The sequence below is a fragment of the Phascolarctos cinereus genome, unplaced genomic scaffold (genome assembly GCF_003287225.1).
Source record: "Phascolarctos cinereus isolate Bilbo 61053 unplaced genomic scaffold, phaCin_HiC Scaffold_726;HRSCAF=1367, whole genome shotgun sequence".
NCBI lineage: Eukaryota > Metazoa > Chordata > Mammalia > Diprotodontia > Phascolarctidae > Phascolarctos > Phascolarctos cinereus.
In genome coordinates, this window is record NW_027556098.1 from 352,026,913 (window position 1) to 352,048,842 (window position 21,930).

Genomic DNA, 21,930 nt, shown 5'->3' on the forward strand with positions numbered 1-21,930 from the left:
TGAGAGAAAACGTGGAGTCTATGTCAGCAACCAAAGTAACTTTCTGGAGATACAGAATGAGAAAAGGATATCAGACAACTTTCAGTTCAAGAGAAATAGGTGATCACTAAAGATAAGCAGAATGTATCACCAGTGTGTTGAGGGAAAAGTGATATGAGATAGCATATGTACTTAGGAAGCACGAGATAGTCAGAGTTCTTTCAATTTTTATTTGGTCTTCTATTCCCAAGGCTCAGTAGCATGGGAAAGAGTGTGAGAACCTCTAATGAGGAATGGAGAGAGATTTTTCGTGTGATGCAATAGAACAAATACTAGATTTGCAGTAAGTGAATCTGGATTCAAGTCCTGGCTGTGCCCCTAATATGTTTATCATTTTGAACAAATGCTGTCTGTACTCTAGGTCTTAGACAAAAGTTTTGTAAGACAACCTCTCTGAAGGATCTATATCCCCAGAGTTCACTGTCTTTTATGGCTTTCTGCTTGGATCAGATCTTCCCCATTATCTCTCTATTTTATATTCTCCAGACTTTTCATCTGTGACTTTGTTCTCTTCTCACAAGAAGCTTGTTATTATCTCATTCGGATAAAGGAGGAAACTGAGGACTAGAAAGATGTGTCAGTTTACTTTGGGAGTCTCACATGGTATTAGTGGCAAAGCCAGGACTAAAACCAAGGCCTCTCATTTCTAGATGGCAATTTATATTATTATCTACATAAATGTGTTTACATTTTCTTAAGTTCCATGTTTCATGAGAAGAGGAACAAATGTACTTTCAAGGACTGTCAGCAGCTCCTTTTCACTTCTAGGATCACATATAAAACCCTGTGTTTGTCATTCAAACATTCAAAGTCCTTCATTACCTTCTCCTCCTACCTTTCTAGTCTTCTCAGCCCTTACACATATCCTCCCCACACTTGCCCCCCATACTCTGAGATAACAATGATAATGGATTGCTTACTATTCCTTGAACAAGAAACTCCATCTTCCTATGCTGGGTAGTTTTTATTGGTTGTTTCCTCCTGCCTGGAATTGTCTCCCTTCTCATCTCTGGCTCCTGCCTCCTCTGGCTTCCTTCAGTTTCCAGCTAAACTCTCACCTTTTGTAAGATTCCTTTCCTGATCCCTCATAATTCTAGCGCCTTCCCTCTGTTGATTATTTCCAATTTGTCTTGTACATAGCTTGTCTATATGTAGTTGCCTACATGTTGTCTCTCCCATTAGACCGTGAATTCTTGAAATCAGAGACTTCTTTTTCTTTCTTTTCCCAGCTCTTAGCACAGTGCCTGGCACATAGAAGTAGATGCTCAATAAATGTTTATTGACTGAATGTCAATTAACTCTGAATATCCTGGGTATAGGGCAATAATAGGGTGATAGGCTTAGATGCCCTTATTCCCAAGGAAGAAGCAGGTATATTGTGGACTCAAAAAAGCAGGTTGTGATGGAGGAATATAGTATTTAAAGCAGGAAAGGAATTTAGAGGTCACCACCACTCTTTCTCCCTTCCCAAATCATTTTACAGAGGAGGAAACTGAGGCCCAGAGAGGGAAAGAGACTTTCAGCTTTCAGCTAGGAAGGCCCTGTTATTCTGACTCATTGACGTTTTGGACCCAGGGGGTCTGAAGATAGGGAGCTGTGGGGAAAATTAGGATCAAAGATCCAGATCTGGGAAGGAGCTAGGATCAGAGGATTATAGATTTAGAACAGAAAGGGACTACAGAAGAAGTTCATCTGGTCCAACTCCTTCATTTTACAGATGAAGTAGCTAATGCCTGGAAAGATTAAGATGTAGCCAAGGTTACATAGATAACAAATTTAGAGCCAAGCTTCCTCTGACTCCAAATCTGACAATCTCTGACAATCCATGGCCTCTGACTCCAAATCAAGCATTAGTTTTCATTGGACCAGAACAAGGCTGAGGGCCCTTGTTTCTAAGGTGGTGCCTTGAGTCCACTCTAGGTAGATGGGCAGCTAAGTGGCACAGTGGATAGTGGCCTTAGACATTTATTAGCTGTGGGACCCTGGGCAAGTCACTTGACTTGTATCCTACAGTCTCCTCATCTATAAAATAGGGATAATAATGATACCTATCTCCCATAATGATACCTATCTCCCAGTATTGTGAGAATAATATGGTAATATTTATAAAGCACTTTGCAAACCTTAAAGTTCTATCTAAATGTTGGTTACTAATATTAGTATTATCATTATTATTATTTGCAACAAGGTTCTAAGCCAGAGGAAGTTAGAGAAGCTAACATAATCATGTAGGTTGAAGCATTGGTTTTGGAACTGCCTCGGTTCAAAACCTGACTCTCATATTTACTGACCTGCATGTCCTCATAAATGTCCCATTGTTGTGTGGCAGGATGATAAAATATATTTTTAAAAATCAAGTTTTAGGAAATCCCTTATTTGCCATGGTCTTCATTTTCCTCTTCCATAAAACAAAGGTGCTCATTTCTAGCTGTAAATCCTAAGATCATAATGACCTGAAAAAAAAGACTAAAGAAATTGAGATGGTTTGCTACCCCCACTTCCAATAAAACAGGTAAAGGAGTTATATTTCTTTCCAAATCTGTGAAGCTTTGTTTGGGAAGGATCTTGAGAGAAAATATTGAGCTGTTACTTGAAAAGAAAATTGAACAAGACTCTGGGCAAAATGAAAACAGGAAGAAACTGGTTACACACACACACACACACACACACACACACACACAATATAAAGAAGACTACCTAGAGAAAGGGATAAAATTCAAGTCATTCAGATTTTTTAAAAAATCAACTTCATAAGTCTAAGATGAAGGAGAAGTGACTAAAGCTAGATGTTCATTTGGGTTAAAAAAAAAGAGAAAAAACTGATCTGGAGAAGTTTTAGTGGATGGCAAACTCAATTCAGCAATGGAATATAGTAGACAAAAAACTGATGACATTTTTAGACTGAATTGAGAGGAAGAGTGCCTAGAAAGCAGCAGATGATCCCTTATTTTCTTCATTGATGAAAATGCAATAAGCGTATTGTATTTCTAGTATGGGTATAACATTTTAAGAAGGACACTGATAATTTGGAGATCATTTTGAGGAAAGTCACCAAAAGGAAGAGCCTTGAGAAGATTTTGTATGAGGAATTGGTGATGCTTAGCCTGGAGAAGATAATATTTATGCTTTCAGAGTTGGGAGGCACCCTAGCGGCACCCCAATCCAACCCATAACCCTCAAGTGATCATCTAATCTTTACTGTCTTTGTGTACTTGTGCATTTGATGTCTTGAAATCAAACATAAAACTTTATGTTTTTCCCCATTAGATCTAATCAAGTTAGATTGAGTCTATAATTCAAACTTGCCGAAAGGTTTTTGGACTCTGGAAGACAACCTGGGAAGAAACATAAAATAAAGTCATATGGAATGATCTTGAGGGCCTTTACCATCTTGGTCGCTGTCCTGGGATGACCTCCAGCTTACCAATGTGGATCTTAAAATGCTATACCCATACCGTTAGCAAGACTGTTCTGTTAGATTTTAATCAATGAAGACTAAAGATAGTCACTTCTCTTTCTTGCCTAATGTGTTAATTATTCTTCCTAGCTTTAGGTCAACTACACCTTTGATAAACAAGAATAAACGAGCCACCGATTTTATCATCTGGCCCATTGCTAAGGATTTAAAACTGGAAGAGACTTTTGAGGTCATCTGGTTCAACTTCCTCACTTAACACATGAGTCTCAGAACAGGCTAAAGTAGTATGTTCAAAGTCACACATATAGAAAGTGACACAGTGGAATTCGGACACACAGCTGGGCTTCCAAACTCAGCATGCTTTTGGCTACAACCACAGCTTCCTTTAAAACACTAAACAGCCCAAGGCCAAGAGCATAGACTCTCAAAGTCCAGAGAGGGTGATAGCAGAGAGGGGGCTCATTCTGTGACAGGAGAGAAGGATATCTGGGGCACACTGAGGGATAACACTTGAGAAATAAGGTTCTTAAAAGGCTAAAGCCCCCTCCTGTATGTGCTATGTGCTCCCCATACAGCCTTAAGGGAGCTGAGACTCAAGCTTCCCCACACATACCTATTGTATCTTATTGGGCCACTCTTTTCTTCCCCTTCTTCCTGGGCCAATATACAGTTTACTATACTCATCCCTTGATCTAAAATCAAGTGAGATTTATTATCTACTTTTGTTTTTGGTTCTAGACATAATCAGAAACCTAGAATAATCTCATCCAATCCTACCTTCCTTCCACAGGAGACCCTACCTGAACAGGGTGATAATTTTTCGTTGTTTTTAAGATGTTCAATAAAGAATTCACTCATATTTCATATTTTCACCAATGGTTCTAGGTCTAGTACCTCTCGCCATCATGAAGTTGTATCTGGAGTTTAATCTTAGTGCTTCTGGTTCTAGGTTATGGCCACATACCCTTATTCTGTGCTTGTCAAAGCTGAGCCAGAAGAGCAGCCCTGTAGAGTTCTTTTAGTTCTGAAGCCTCTCTGATCTGGTCTAGACAAAGATGGGCTGATTCCATAACTGGAGCAGGGAGGGAGAGAGGGATAAGACCAAGAGAGTAAGGTCTCTGTCAAAGAGACAGGAAAATGTAGAGAAAGGAGAGGAGGGAAATAGTAAGGGTGAAGAAGCTCAATATAGCAGAAAGGGAGAGAGAGGACAGAAGAGTAGGAGGGGAGATGAACAGGAGATAAAAGGAAGAAAGAGATGGAATAAAAATGAAGGAGTAAAAAAGAGAAGCCAAAAAGCAAGTTGGAAGAGAAAAAAAAATGAAAAGGAGACACGGAACAACTTGAGCAGGGCTGAGAGGGAAGGGAAGCCCTCCCCCTGGCTGGCCCCACAGGTTCTGGGCTGAAGAAGTCACAGTGGACCCCGGGCATTGCTTTCCCAATGGCAAGGTGGAAGGAGGGGCAGCTGACACACCGTTTGGGAGCTGAATTTTTGTCTCTGTGCTCAAAAAGGAAGGCTTAGGATCACCCTCCCCAAGAGGTCAACCTCCAGGGACAGCCTCATCACTATGAGATCCCAGGAGTACTTAGCTAGGCTGAGGCCTGACCAGGCCTGATGCTTAACCCCAGAAATTCTGGCAGGGCCTCCCTGAATTGGGAGAAGATGTGATAGAAAGAGTGTTGCTCTTAAAGTCAGAAGATTATAGCAACAGTTCTAACTTTCTGAGACTCTAGGACCAATCATATAACTGCTCTAACCTTCTTATGCAAAACAGAGGTATTGAATAAACTTACATTTATATGGTACTGTATGACTTACAAAACACTTTTCTCACAGTGGTCTCAGTAGGTAGGTAGCGTAAGTTATTCAACAAGTGTCTAGGATTACTTCATTTATATATGGTTATATATGTGTATAAATAGGTATATGTGTATGTATATACGTGTGTGTATTTGAAGACCTATATACATACATATGTATACACATACATATGTACACACACACATATACATACACATACACACATACATACATATATCCTTATCTGATAAGGAAACATCCTAGAGTATCCTAGAGATCCTAGGATATTTAAGTGGCATAGCAAATAGAGGACCTGGAGTCAGGAAGACCTGAGTCCAAATCTAGTCTCAGACACTTATTAGCTGTGTGTTCCTGTCCAAGTCACTTAGGCTCAATTTGTCTCAATTTCCTCATTTGTAAAAATGAGGATAATAATGACACCTCCTTCCCAGGTCCACAGAGTTGTTATAAGCATAGAATGAGATAATGTTTGTAAAGCGCTTAACATAGTGCCTGGCATATAACAGACACTATATAAATGTTAGCTATTAGTGATGAATTGAGTACTATGCCCGAGTCAAGAAGACCCAAGTTCTGGCCTCATACTTACTTGCTGCTTGGACCTAGGCAAATCACTTTATCTCTGCCTCCATTTCCTCATCTGTAAAATGGGGATAATAATATCATTTACCTCTCCGAGTTGTGTGAGGATCAAATGAAATAAAATATTTTAACATATAAAAAGTTCAAGAGACATAGTTTCTGGATAATTAGTCATTTTATTAATTATGCTAGCAGATAATTTAATAAAAGGGTAAGTGGCACTCTTGAAAGTGCCATGGATCCCACTCAATGCTTATGTGCCCTTGGAAGAGTGAGTATTTCTGAGGGTGACAATCAACTCTGATTAACAATTAATGAGAAGAATGAATGTTATAATGAGAGATGGACCTATTCTAATGAGAGGCTAAGGGATGTGACTCTGATCACTCTTCCTTTCAGAGCACCCCCAACCTCCAGCAATCCAGACAAAGGATCTACCCACACACACATACACTCAAGTCTGGATAAAACACTACTCCACTTGGGTAGTCTCCGAACAAGATTGAGGAGAAAGTTAATGCAGTCTCATTATCAGCAATGTCTTTCAGATACTAGCTTGACCCAGTAGGGAATAAGGAAAAGGAAGGGAAAAAACTCTGGATGTCACCAATAATTGTTTTTTAATAGCTATTTGTATCAATATAGTAAAATAGTTTGCCAATCTTAAAGCTCTACATAAATGCTAGATATTATTATTCTTATTATGTGTCATAGGATCATAGAACTAGAGATGGGAAACTTCAGTGGCTGTCTGCTTCAGCTCTCTCATTTTACAGTTGAGTCAATAGAGGCACAGAAAAATCAAGCAACTTGAACAAAGTTTATAGTATCATGGGTGGTATTTGAATATAGGTCCCTCATAACCAGTGCTCTTTCTGCTATAGCACACTCCCTTCATAAAGACTCTGGGTTGGAATATTGGTTCTGCTATTTGATAGATGTGTCCCTTGGGATAAGACATTTGACTTCTGTGGTTCTTGGTAAAACCGAGTTTTAGATTAGATAATTCCTAAGCTTCCTCCTAGCTCCAGATCTAAATCCTGTGAACATTGCCTATGATGATCACTCTATAAACTCTATTCATTATTTGTGTCAAATACATAGTCTGATATCATTAGGCAACAGAAGCCCTCTCCTTCCCATTAAGAGAAAGGGTAGAACACAGTATCTTTCTTAGGAGTTTACAGAAAGTTGTGCACTTATAAAACTCCAACACATCTCTGGGCAGAGTGTACTTCCAGTGTAAGAAGTCCAGTGGTGGAGCAAACTTACTGGCTTTTGTGGCATCTACAGAAAGTCTAAAGGGTCAAGGATAAAGCTTGAAGAAGAATGAAGAGATGCTGTCCTGAGTGCTTTCCTTAAAATGGAGGGTTTTTTCCCATCAGTTTTTCTGTACTACTCACAGAATAATGTCCAAACTATAAGCTAGTTTTCAAGTCCCTATGTTTCTATTATCATATAGCACGGAGATGCTCAAAATCCTTCTTCAGACTTTCAAGGAACATCATCTGGCTCTCAAGCTGGCAACAATATTCCCCAGCAATATATCATGGGTGCTGTCAACCTCAGATAGAAACAGGGATCGCTAATCCATACGTAAGCATCTCTACTTGACTTAGTTTTAACATGCAATGTTATTCAAGTTTGATGGTATTTTGATTTATTTTATTGAGTATTTCCCAATTACATTTTCATCTGGTTTGAGACATGCTTGGAGTGTTGTGAGCTACATGTGGCCCATGGGCCCCAGGTTTGACACCTCTGGCCTAGATGAGAGGTGAGAGCAGGAATGAAGGCCTGGTGCAAGTAAACAACCTGACCTGAAAAAACAGTCTACATTTCTTATCATACCCAATGAGTCACCATTTAGCCTTTGCCTGAAGCTTTCCAGTGAGAGGGAATGCGCTCCACCTGGAGACAAGCAGCCTGACCTACTTTAATTCAACAAATATTTATTAAGTGCCTACTATGTGCCAGGCATTGTACTAAGCACTTTGGAATGACTCTAAATTATTATGAATTTATTATTTTTCCATGATATCAAAATTAAATTAGACCCTTTGTAATTTCCACCCATTGTTTCTGGTTTTTCCTTCTGAGGCAGAACAGAAATGAACCTAATCCGTCTTCCATATGAAAGCCTTTTAAGTTCTTGAACACAGCTCTCCTGTTTCCTCTGAGACTTCTTTTGTTCAGACTATACATTTCCACTTCCTTTCAGTGTTACTCAGATGACACATACTTCAGATTCTTCACCATCTGCATCAAATTCCTATGAATGTTCTCTGGCTTATCAATGTTATTCCCTAATTCTGGCATGACTGATGTAAACTACCAGGGCAGAAAATGGCCTGACTACCACCTTCTTATGAAGGTATGAAAGTATGATAAGTAGCCCAACGTTATTTTAATTTTTGTTTTATTTTGTTTTTGGTTATCATATCATGCTATTGTCTCATATTAAGTTTGTAGTCCACTAAAAACTCCAGATCTTTTTTCAGATAAACTCTTGCTTATCTATACCTGGCCTTTCTTATACTTAATGAAATCAATGATAATAGTAACAGTCGATATTTCTACAGCCATTTTAAGATTTACAAAATGATTCCTTCACAATATTTCTTATGAGGTAATCAAAGCAAGTATTAATATCTCCATTTCACAAATAAGAAAAAGAGGCTAAGTGGCTTATTTGGGGTAAAATATCTCATAAGTGTCAAAGCTGGGAAATAATCTAGTTCTTCTGATGGCATACATTTGTTCTCTCTTACCTTTTTACAGTCCTGAAAGATATTCATTTATTCATTCATCTATGCAGTAATCATTTCCATCATTGGTCAGAAATTCAAACAAAGTCTTGACCTGGAGACATTAGCCTCAAGATCCTTCGCTGGATCTCTTTGGTCTTGGCCCCATAGATAATGGGGTTGAGCACAGGTGGCACCAACACATATAGGTTGGCCAGAAAGATATGGACATGCCTAGGGACATGATGGCGGCCAAAGCGATGAGTGAGGAAAGAGAAGAAAGCAGGTATATAGAAAACCAGGATGACCCCGATGTGGGACCCACATGTTCCTAGAGCCTTGCGTCGTGCATCCCGAGATGGAAGATGGAATACAGCATGGAGAATGATAGAATAAGATGTTGCTATGAGCACAGAATCCAGACCCATGGCCAACAGGGCCACAGTTAGGCCATAGACAATATTCACTGTGATATCAGCACAGGCCAGCCGGGCAATGCCCATGTGTTCACAGTATGTGTGTGCCATGATGTGGTGCCCACAATATGGCAGCCTCTGCAACAGGAAGATGAATGGAGAAACAATAGCCACACTCCTAATTAATCCAGCAAGGCCAATCCTGACAATGACACCATGACTGAGGATGGTTGTATATCTCAGTGGGTTGCAGATGGCCACATAGCGATCAAATGCCATAGCCAGGAGGACAGAAGACTCTAGAGCAAATATTGAGTGGACAAAGAACATCTGGGTCAGACAGCCTCCAAAAGTGATCTGACCAGCATGAAGCCACAGGATTGCCAACATTTTGGGCACTGTAGTAGAGCTGAGAGCTAAGTCTGTGAATGAAAGCAGACAGAGGAAAAGGTACATTGGTGTGTGGAGACTGTGATCAGTAGATATGACCAAGATGAGGGTTAAGTTCCCAGCCAGAGCCACCATATACATAGCACAGAAGGGAATAGATATCCACATGTAGGCAGGATCTAGCCCTGGAATACCTGTCAAGAATATGGTAGTTGGGAGGGAGTTGCTGCTGTTGGAAACAGACATGGCCACTAGCTCTTAGTCAGTAGAAGTTGTTGATTGTGATGTTGTCCCTAAAAAGAAAACAAAATGAACAAATGTTTAAGTGGAGCCAAGATGGTGGATTAGGGGCAACTCAGCTGAACTCTCTCACAACATTCACCTCCAAACAACTTCAAAATGAATAAAATTTTGGAGGAGCAGAGCCAATCAAAGGTCAGGGTTATACCTTTTTTTCTGGTCTAAGAAAACTTAGGAGTTCAGCAGGAGAATTTAATGAAATCATGATGGAAGGCTGTTCAGAGCCTACATATGCAAAGCAGCAACAGCAGCAGCACCTTTGAAAGCTCTCAGCCCAGAGACAGTAAAGAGGTAAGACACTTGGTCAGAAAGAGATTACAAAAGACTCTGCTGGCACTGCATACAGCTGGCACTGATTGGCAATTCTATTGCCTATATACAGTTCTGGGTTACAGAGCCTTGGTGGAGAGGAACACTGGAGGTTAGTCACAAGGGAACAGGGGCTCTGGTCTCAGTTTCAAGGCAAAGAAGAGCACTAGTATTTGTGACTACAGGAAAGCAGGGGCCGTTCTTGGATAAAGAGCAGAGCATGGACCTGGAGAGCAATGACCACACTCTCCCTGCATCAGATGACCTCAGCACCACCAAAAACTTGGGGATCCCCTCCCTCCTGGCAGAACTAGCTCTGGAAAAGCCTGAAACTTGGGATAGTGCCTTCCTACCCCTATGTGAGCAAAGTCCAACTTTAACATAAATTTCAATGTCAAAAAAATGGCTGGAAAAAAGAGCAAACAAGAACAACAACAAAAAATATTTGACCATAAGAAGTTACAAAATTATCAAAATTATCATATTTCAAGAAGTTAACAAGGAAAACTGCCCTGATATCTTAAATCCAGAAGGTAAAATAGAAACTGAAGTGTTATTTTCTCACTTTATTTTTTTTGCTTTAAAAAGTGGTTAATATAAAAATGTGTTTTACATGATTTCACATGTATAATTAACATATTATTTCCCTTCTCAATGGGTGGGTGAAAAGGTGGGAGGGAGAGAATTTGGAACTCAAAATTTAAAAAGAAAAAATGTTTAAAATAAATAATAAATTAAAAACAAGCAAACATGAATTTTCTCATTGGGAAAATCATCATGTTTCAAAAGTTATGGTGGCAAGGACAACCAAGACAAAAATTCAGAAGAAAACAACATAGCAACAGCTACAACAAAGACTTAAAGACAAATGCTAACTGGATCCAAGCCAATAAGAATTCCTGGAAGAGGTTAAAAATAGTGATAAGAGTGGTAGAGGGAAAACTGGAAAAAAGAAATGAGATTGGTGCAAGAAAATTATGAAAAGAGAAGTAACATCTTGGTAAAAGAGGCACAAAATACTGAAGAAAACAACACCTTAAAAAATAAAATTGGCCCAATGGTAACAGAGGTACAAAAAAAAAACACTGAAGAAAAGAACATTTTAAAAAGCAGAACAGGCCAAATAAAAAAAGAGTTGAAATTAACTGCAGAAAATAACTTCTTTTTTTTCATTTTCAAATTTAATTTATTTTGATTTATCAATAATCACTTCCATATGCTTTTGAGTTTAAAATTTTTCTCTCCCTTCCTCCCCACCACCCTCCCCAAGATGGTGCACAATCTGATATGGGCTATACATTTACATTCCTATTAAACATATTTTCACATTAGTGGTGTTGTAAGTAAAAATTAAAACCAACAGGAGGAACCATCAGAAAGAGGAAACAAAACTCAACAGAAGAGAAAAAGAAATAGCAATTCAAGTTTCATAGTTCTTTCTTTGGATGTGGATAGCATTTTCCATCATGAGGCCTCTGGAGATGTCTTAGATCCTTGTATGGCTGGGAAGAGTTATGTTTATCAATATTAGTCATCGTACAGCATGGCTGTTATTGTGTACAACATTCTCTTGGTTCTGCTTATTTCACTCAGCATCAGACCATACAAGTCTTTCCAGGTTTTTCTGAAGTCAGCTTGTTCATCATTTCTTATAGCACAATAGTATTCCATTACATTCATATACCACAACTTGCTCAGCCATTCCCCAATTGATGGGCAGCCCTTCAATTTCCAATTCTTTGCCACTACAAAAAGAGTTGCTATGAATATTTTTTGTACATGTGGGTCCTTTTCCCATTTGTATAATCTCTTTGGAATATAGCCCTAGAAGCGCTATTGCTGGGTCAAAGGGTGTGCACATTTTTATAGCCCTTTGGCGTAGTTCCAAATTGTTCTCCAAAACAATTGAATCATTTCACAACTCCACCAACAATGCATTAAGTGTTCCAAGAAAATAACTTCTTAACAACAGAATTGGCCAAATTAAAAAAGAGGTACAAAATCACACTAAAGAAACTCATTCCTTAAAAATTAGAATTGGGCAAATGGAAGCTAATGACTTCATGAGACATTAAGAAATAATGTATATAGTCAAAAGAGGGAAAAAGCAGAAGAAAAAGTGAAATATCTCATTGAAAATAATAAGTAACTTGGAAAACAGATGAAGGAGAGATAAGTTAAGAATTATTAGACTACCTGAAAGCCATGATCAAAGAAAAAGTTTATATATTGTATTTCAAGAAGTTAACAAGGAAAACTGCCCTGCTGTCTTAAATCCAGAGGGTAAAATAGAAACTGAAGTGTAATTTTCTCACTTTATTTTTCTTGCTTTAAAACAATGATTAATATAAAAATGTGTTTTACCTGATTTCACATGTACAAATAATATATTGCTTCCCTTCGCATTGGGTAGGTGAAAAGATGGGAGGAAGGGAGAGAAATTGGAACTCAAAATTTAAAGAGAAAAAAATATTTAAAATGAATAATAAATTAAAACCAAGCAAACACAAATTTTCTCTTTGGGAAATCATCATGTTTCAAAAGTTATCTTCATGAATGATCCTCATTTGCTCAGGGAGCAACTCTTATCCCCGCCTTTCCCACCCAATCTAGACCTGGGTCCATTTTACCTCTTCTTGTAAATGTTACTACTAAGTGACCAGTCTTCTGATGAAAGAGGCTGTACACAGCTCCCAGACAGAAGATATTCTCCTCCTCTTCCCTCTCTTGTTTTATTACCAAGAATCATTAAATTTCTAATTTACCTGCTGTATTCTAGGTCTGCTCACAAAGGTGAAAAACAGCATCATCCCCAACCGCATGGGAATGAAATTCTTTCAGAAGAGATGAGGCATTTACACAAATAAATTTAAGGCAGAGAATGAGGAGGGCAAAGGACATCTCTAGACAAAGAGCTCTCAGAAATCTGGGGCAAGAGAGATCACTTTCAGCTGAAGGGATCAGGGAAGCTTTCATGGAGAAGGGGTTACCTAAGCTGAGCTTTCAAGGAAGATGAGGTATTTCAGCTTTGTGTTGTTATCAATCAAGCAAGCAATCAACATTTATTAAGTGCCTATATGTGCCAGGCACTGTGCTAAGCATTAGGGATACAAAAAGAAGCAAAAAAACAGTCCCTGGCCTCGAGGAGCTTTACAAGCAAATAGAAAACAACAAGCAAACAAATATATGCAAAGCAAGCTGTATACAGGATGAATAGGAAATAATTAAAAAAAGGGAAGGCACTGGAATTAAGAGGGGTTGGGGAAAGCTGCCTATAGAAGTGGGTAATTTCAGTGGAGACTTAAAGGAAGCCAGGAAGGTCAGTAGTCAGAGTGGAGGAGGGGGAGTGTTTCAAGTCCCTGTCAAGAGATGGAGTATTTTGTTTGTTGAACAGCCAGGAGGCCAGTGTTGCTGGTCCAAAGACTACGTGTAGGGAATAAGGTGTAAGAAGACTGGAAAGGCAAAAGGGGGCGAGCCTATGAAGCACTTAGAATGACAAGCCAAATGCAGATTCCAAAAGGCCCGGCCCAGAGGATACCTCCACAAGTTCCTGAATTATCAGATCTGCTTTTCAGACATCTTGTCAAATGGTCAAATGTATCCAATATCTCTTTATGAATAGTCTTTGGGTATAGTAGGAAAAGTGCTGGTCTTAGAGTCAGGGGTCTTAGACACTACAGGATTTAAATTCAGATTTTATGTTTTGGAGATGTGTAAATTTGATCAATAAATCAATTGTGACATCACAGAAATAGAACTGGAAGTTACATCTAATTCCAACACCCTAATTTTACAGATGAGGAAATTGAAGCAAATAGAGATTAAGTGACTTGCCCGGGACCCCACACCTAGTAAGTGTCTGAAGCAGGATTTAAACTCAAATCTTTCTCTCCAGTCAGAGCTATATTTGTTGTAGGAATAATGGGTAAACCTGAAAACCTAGGCTGGAGGCAGTCACTTAACCATCTCTGAACCTCAGTTTCCTTGTCTGTAAAATGGAGATCATAAATACACTGGTACTACCTACTGCTTAAAATCCCAGCTTCTACAGAAAGCCTTTCCCGATCCCTTCAACTCTAGAGGCAGCTAGGTGGTATAGTGACTAGAGAGCCCTGGATGAAGAGTCAGGAAGACCTGAGTTCAAATTCACTCTCAGACACTTATTAGCTGTGTGACCTGGGCAAGGTTCAACTGCTATCTGCCTCAGTTTCCTTGAGTGTAAAAAGCTGATAATAATAGCACCTACCTTGCAGGGTTGTTGTGAGAATCAAATTAGATAATATTCATAAAGCGCTTTACAAACCTTAAAGCAATGTTTATATAAATATTAATGCTTTATATACACACACACACACACACACACACACACATATATATATATATATATAGAGAGAGAGAGAGAGAGAGAGAGAGAGAGAGAGAGAGACATAATAGTGCCTTTTCTGTTATTTGAAATTTATCCTGTCTGTAACTTTTTGCACATAGTTGTTTACATGTGTCTCCCCCATTAAACTGTCCTTGAGAACACAGACTGTTTTTTCGCTTTTCTTTGTATCCATAATGCTTAGGCGCACAGTCGATGCTTAATAAATGTTTATTAACTGACTGATTAACCACCCAGGATTGTTGTGAGTAAAGTGCTTTTTAAACTGAATAAGTCCAAAATGTAAGATACAATTTTTCTCTCCAAATCAACCTCTTCTCCTGAATTTCCTTATTTCAGCTGAGGATATCACTGTCTTTCAAGTCAACCAGATTTGAAACCTTGGAGTCATTCCCAACTGCTCCCTGTCCCTCATCCCACATATTCAAATAGTTGTGAAGGCTTATCTCTATAATTTTCATAGCGTCTCTCCCATCTGTTCCCTTCTCTCCATTCACTCATAACCATATCCCTAGCATAGTCTTCATCACCTCTTATCTACTCTAAGAACCTTTATTTTGTCTCCTTATATCTAGTCTCCCCCTCTCCAATCTTATTTTCCATATATCTGCTGATGTAAGACATAGGTGTGACCATGTCACACCCTTACCCTATTTAGCTCTACAATCAAGTACAGAATCCTTTGTTTGTAATTTAAAGTCCTTCACAAACTGGCATTGACCTTTGTAGGCTTATTATACAGGGCACCCCCAAAATCTTAGTGCAATCTTAAGCTTTAATAACTTCAGAAGTATATATACATGCTGCAAACTTAAAAAACAACATGTAAAACAACATGCAAACTTACAAACCAACACTGGTCTTTGATTTTCAAATTTTATAAAAACTTGCATCAGCTATTGCTGCTCAGTGACTAAAAGGATTGCACTTGTTATCCTAATCTTAAGATCATCCTAAGAATAAGGTATAATGCATACATGACGGTTTTGATAAAACCCTACAGGAAAATATCTAATGGTGACTGAAATGGCTGTATTAGAAGACCTCTTCTACCAAATCATCAGTCTGAGAAGTCTGAGAAAGTGTCATCCAGAAACTGTTGCACGCACATTGTATGATGCAGGATGTCTCATCTTAGTAACTTGAAAACAAAATATTTATTATTCAAAATTCACAAAATTATATCAATGTAAATAATTAAACTTTTAAATAATATTGTTATAAGTTAGTAGCATTTATATTTCTGAAGTTATTAAAGATTAAATACGATTCTTGGGACAGCCTGATATTACCACCATTCAAATACTCTTTGGTCCATCCAAATTGCCTTACCATTCCTAAGAGATGGCATTCCATCTCCCACTTTTATACCCATGTGCAGTCTTCCCCATGCCTGGAGTGCACTTCCTTCTTAAATCTATTTCTTAAAAACCTCTAGTTTTGCTAAGTTTATTTCAACTGTTATCTTCTCTGTGAGTCCTTCCCTGACCCTCTCTAGCTACTAGCATCTCTCTCCCATCACCTTGCAATTGTTTTGTGTTTATGTATTACCTACTAATATTATTTACTCCTAAAAGAATGTAGGTTCTTTGAGGGCAGAGCATATTTCTTTTTTGTCTTTGTACCCCTTGGTGCCTAGCCCAGTACCTGAAATAAAGTAAGTATTTAATAAATACATTTAATTGATTGATTAAACCTTAAATGGCTATATAAATATAGATCATAGGTTTCATAGATTGAAACAAATTTCAGGGTTGGAAGGAACTTCAGAAGCAACCACTCCAATCTCTGTATAGGAATCCTGTCTTCCACATTCCTAACAAATCATCATCTCTGTTACCAAGGGTAGTTGAAGACTTCTACTGTTGGAGAACTGAGTGCTTTGACAGTCAGCTCATTCCCTTTATTGACAATTTTAATTGTTGGAAAATTTTTTCTTTTGCATTTAAATGTGTCCTCTACAAGGAGTTCAGTAGCAAACACTGCTTTAAAATTGTTTATTTTCAAGCTTGGAAAAATTGATTTATTACACCGTGTCTATTTTTTCCTTATATCCTCCTCACTCTCATTGCTGTGTGTGTAAGCATTTGGACCTCAATGCAAATCTTCCTGACTCCAGATGGGAGGCACAGTAGATAGAATGCCAGTCCTGGAGTCATGTGGACTCTTTTACCTGAGTTCAAATCTGGTTTCAGACACTAGCTATGTAACTCTGGGTAAGTCACTTAACCTTGTTTGCCTCAGTTTCCTCATCTATCAAATAAACTGGAGAAGGAAATGGCAAATTACTCCAGCATTTTTTGCCAAGAAAACCTCATGGAGTCATGGAGAGTCAGATACAACTAAAACAACTGAAAAACAAAAACAGCAATTTCCTTACTGCAATGATGGCTCTTTATACACTATGACTCCTCTTATCTACTACATAGTAGAAAGACACAGGACTTAGTAATAATATTTTAAACTGAATATAATCAGAATGTGTTTCCTTGTGTTGAGCTGAAATCAGACTTCCTGAGAAGTCTGAGGAGTGATGTCCTCCATCACTCCATTCAGTACTAATTTTGCCTTCTTGGTAAAGGAGAATAGATCTAAGACTTTTTTCACATGTAATAATTCTTTCTTTAAATATTTGACAACCAATATGATGTTGACCCTGAGTCTTCTCTTCTCCGGTCTAAAATTCCCAGTTCATTTAGCCAATTGTCATGAGGTCTATTAATCCTAGACACTTTTCTCTGGCCATCCTTCAACTAAGTGCTTAGACCTCAACACCATTAACCAAATTTGCTTCAGGGTAGACAATGGAAGTATTGCCTCCCTTCTTCTTAACACTATGCCTATCAGTGCAACTAAAGACAGAAAGAGAGCTATTCTGGTAGTCCTGAAACACTGTTGCCTTATACTGAATCCAAAGTCCTTTAGACTCCTCAGACTTTTACACATGAAATGCCCTTTGGTTGCATCTACCTCATTTAGATGAGGTACTTACATGTGGACAGCTTGGATTTCCTCCAGTCTCTGCATCTCTCAGTCCTACTTGAGGCTATGTTCTTATTTTTTTAAGGTTGACAGCTTCTTTCTCTTCCAGCTTTGTTGCTCACCTATAAACTGATGACCTGAGACTGTGATCATCGGGTTGCTAGCATTTGTGTACATATGTGAATATGAAGATATATCTGACTGGGTGTCTCTGTGCCTGTATGCTTACATTTTGTACGTGTCTGTGTGGAATTGCATGTATGTCTCTGTGACAGCATGCACATGTGCCAGGAATTCTTCAGCTCTATTGATTTCCTTAATTACCTTAAGCTTGGATTCCTGTCCATCACTCACCATAGGGCAAACATGTAGCAGGTACCACTCTGTCTTTCTAGTTAAGGAACACTCAGCCTTCTACAGACAGAACTGGCATTCTGGGAAGAGGTTTCTCACTGCTCTTTTTAATAGATTCTGAGTCAGAAAGCCCAGTGGGTATGGAAGCCAGGAGGGTCCTAAAATATTAGGACCAAGTTCCCTAAGAGAGAAGAGAAATCAGATGACATTTTTCTTCTCTAAGCCCATTCAGGATCTGGGCCACTAGGGAGCCAAAGAGCGAAATCATATTACCTAAGTTAAGACAAGAAACTCCCATCTCTCATTACTAACCCTATAGAGATTTCTTCATCTCCCCTCTCTCCTCTCGTACCCCAGTGATTAGAACTTGTAAAACTGAACTTTTAGAGATTCAATTTACTTAAATAAGGTCTACTTAGAATGAGGAATGACTTCTAACTCTTTTTAAAAAATCTCCAAATTCGTATCAAGCACCTTCCCAACAACTCCATTCCACAGTAATTTCCCTCTACTCTGAACTCCAGCTCTTACAGGTCACACTGCTAAAAACTCTGAGTTGCAAAGCCCTTATATTAAACTGGTATCATTACTCTAATATCTCCAACATATAATAACCCAACTTCTATCTTCATTATCTTCATCCTATTCTAATTTGGTACAGCTCTAATTGTTAAAAAGTTATTCCTTATATTAAACTGAATGTGACTTCCTATCACTTGTATTCATTGATCACGGATCACCTGTCTGGGAACAAGCAAAAGAAATCAAATCCCCTTTCAATATGGCAGCCCTTCAAGTACTTACATCCACCTTTCATGTCTTTCTTGAGTATTCTGTTCCAAGGTGGAGCCAAGATGGTGGAGAAAAAGGCAGGAAACTTGACTGAGCTCTCCCAAATTCCCCTCCAAACAATTTTAAAATAATGCCTCAAGAGGAATTCTGGAGCAGCAGAATCCATACAAGGATGAGGTGAAATGCTACTGCCCTCCCATCTTGGAAACTGTTTGCTAAGGTGCAGACATTTTTTAAATTACTGCGTAAGAGTTTGTTGTTCTCCTTATGTTGTCATGGGTTGGATTCATGAGTTCAGTAATAAGCGTGCACTTGATATATTTCGAGTTGTACCTGATCTCGTTGCTAGTTTTGTTTGAATTGAGGAGTGGGACAATCTTTCTTCTGCTTCTTGTCAAGGAAACTCTTAATTCTAAAAGTCTTATGGGAGCACATGATGATGAGATGATAGCCAAGGTTCCCTCCAGCTATGATAGGGGAGCTGTTCTATCCAACTTCAAGGAGAACTCTGGGGTTACTTGAAGGCTCTTTCTGACTCTCAGAAAACTCACTATTTCTCTCCCCTTAGTTTTCCCCACTTTCTGTGGTGGAACATTTGTCTCAGTTTACCATGGATTTTCCCAATCACATTATGGCTCATTATGTTCCCATTGGCTTATTTCCTTCATTGAGTCACTGTGTATCTTATTTATTCACTTGTGAATCACTCTATTACATAAACTTTAATCAGAGTTTTATAAATTAATTCAAAAGGCAACATTAATATACCCAGGTTAGGCATCTCCCTCTAGCCCTCGTGATTCTCTTCACATCAAGCAGCTTCTCTCTTTTTAGCGGGTAACTTTGAAACTTGGAAGTTTAATTCTTCTTCCAGTTGCTTTCACAGGAGCTAGCAATGTCATGAACCATGGAGCTTTTCTAACCACAAGGAAACTCTTGGAAAATCAGTCCCAAGTCTGTAGAGTGACTCCAAGAACTCAGGGTCACTTCTTTTTTCTAATTCTGCCTCTCTTGAGGAACTACAGGCTTTGAAGCCTGACTGCATTTGGCACTAATCATTCACCTGAGCAAATACCACCTTTGGTTGCTACCACTGCTAGCTGCCTCTGTTTGCTGATCTGAAACCACTCTTAGTTTTAGTCTGTATATACAACAGCTATAGGGAAGAGAGTCCAGGCTGTACCAATGTGGCTGCAGTTAGACAGTCATAAACACTATTCAATATGGTATGGGGAGTTGTTGTTCTTTGTTCAGCTGTCTTGTAGTTCCTTTTTCAAAAGTTCATGGCATTCCCTTAGTTGAATAGCATTATGCCCCCAAGCAGACAGTTTTTTCATTCTCTTCCTCCTCTAGCATATGCAGCCAGGAGCACATTCCCAACCTCACCCACCCTCCGTTTAGGCAAGTCAATAGAGAGAGTGTCAATACAAGGATAAATGCTATGTACCATTAACTTTTTGAGTTTAAGCATATATATAATTGTCAACACAATTTTGTATCTACAGTACAAGATAGAGTAAGCAGCTATGTGGTAAAATAGATAGAGTACTGTGCCTGTAGTCCAGATAACTCATCTTAATGAGTTCAAATCTGACCTCAGACACTTACTAGCTGTTTGACTCTGGGCAAGTCACTTAATTCTGCCCCAATTTCTTATCTGTAAAATGAGCTGGAGAAGAAAATGGCCAAGCACTCCCATATCTTTGCTAAGAAAATCCTAAATGGATTCAGGAAGAGTCAGACACAACTGAAAAATGATTGAACAACAGTAAAATGGAATAGGCATGATTAGATAGCAGTTGGTCTGAAAAAGATTACCTTTAGAGGGGAGAGCCAAGATGGCAGAGTAAAAGCAGTGACTTGCTTGAGCTGTTCCCCAAACCCCTCCAAATGCCTGTAAAAATGGCTCTAAACAAATTCTAAACAAAAAGACAGATTGAAACAAATTTCCAGCTCAAGAGAACTTGGATGGTTGATTGTAAAGGTCTGTTGTGCTGGGCTGGGAGAGGGGTGCCTTTCAGCATGGGCCATGCAGGCAAAGACTAGGCCTCAGCAAACCTGTGGCAGGCCTCAGGGAACTGAATCGCTAGCAGTTGTAACAGTTTCCTGACTTCTCAACCCACAAACGCCAAAGATGACTTAGAAGGTCAGTAGGAAAGTCCTGTTGGACCTAGGTGAGAGAGAATCATAGTCTGGCCCCAGTCCTAGTGTACCCCAGGGTGGCAGCTGCTTCCAGAGCACTCAGTCCATAGACTGTGGGGCTCAAGTATCTGATCAGAGTAGAATTGCAGGAATCTCTTCACTGGTACTAAGGCAGGATTCTCTTGCTTTGCCCATGCTTTCATGTGAAGTCCTAGGTGGTGGTCCTGGGATGAGGAGGAGTGCAGGCATGGTGGGGAGGGAATCCTCCTCATGGTTCCAAGACAGAAAAGAATGCTTGTGATCACTCAGACCAGAGCACAGACCAGGATAGGAGTAAACACCTCATCTTTGATCATACCACCTTGAAAGAACCGAAAATTTACAGATCCCTAGAAGTATCTCTGAAAACAGCTGCACAAACCCCCCAAAGCTTGGGACAGTACATTTTCTGCACTAGAAGCAGACCCCTACCTTGACAAAGAGTTTAAAACTCAAGTCATTGGCTGGTAAGATGAGCAAGCAGCACAAAAAAAGTCAGACCTTAGAATCTTACTTTGATGACAAAGAAGATCAAAACATACAACCAGAAGAAGACAACAAAGTCAAGGCTTTACATCTAAAGCCTCCAAGAAAAATATGAATTGGTCTCAGGCCATGGAAGAGTTCAAAAAGGATTTTGAGAAGCAAGTAAGAGAAGCAGAGGAAAAACTGGGAAGAGAGATGAGAGTGATGCAAGAAAATCATGAAAAACAAGTCAACAGCTTGATAAAGGTGACCCCCAAAATACTGAAGAAAGTAGCACCTTAAAAAATAGACTAACCCAAGTGGCAAAACAGGTCCACAAAGCCAATGAGGTGAAGAATGCCTTAAAAAGCAGAATTGGATAAGTGGAAAAGGAAGTCCAAAAGCTCACTGAAGAAAATAATTCCTTAAAAATTAGAATGGAGCAAATGGAAGCTAATGGCTTTATGAGAAATTAAGACATTATAAAACAAAACCAAAAGAATGAAAAAAAGAAGACAATGTGAAATATCTCATTGGAAAAACAACTGACCTAGAAAATAGATCCAGGAGAGATAATTTAAGAATTATTGGACTACCTGAAAGGTATGATCAAAAAAAGAGCCTAGACACCATCTTTCAAGAAATTATCAAGGTAAACTGCCCTGATATTCTAGAACCAGAAGTAAAATAGAAATTGAAAGAATCCACCGATCACCTCCTGAAAAAAATCCCCAAAGGAAAACTCCTAGGAA

At 38.9% G+C, this 21,930-nt stretch overlaps 1 protein-coding gene across 1 annotated transcript; it reads right to left on the reverse strand.

The window, feature by feature from the left end:
• Window positions 1-8,703: 8,703 nt before the first annotated feature.
• LOC110195222 (olfactory receptor 52D1-like) lies at window positions 8,704-9,691 on the reverse strand. The gene has a single exon (XM_020967856.2). The coding sequence runs from the start codon at window positions 9,655-9,657 to the stop codon at window positions 8,704-8,706; it is 954 nt and encodes a 317-aa protein (XP_020823515.1). The 5' UTR covers window positions 9,658-9,691.
• Between the last annotated feature and the right edge of the window lie 12,239 nt (window positions 9,692-21,930).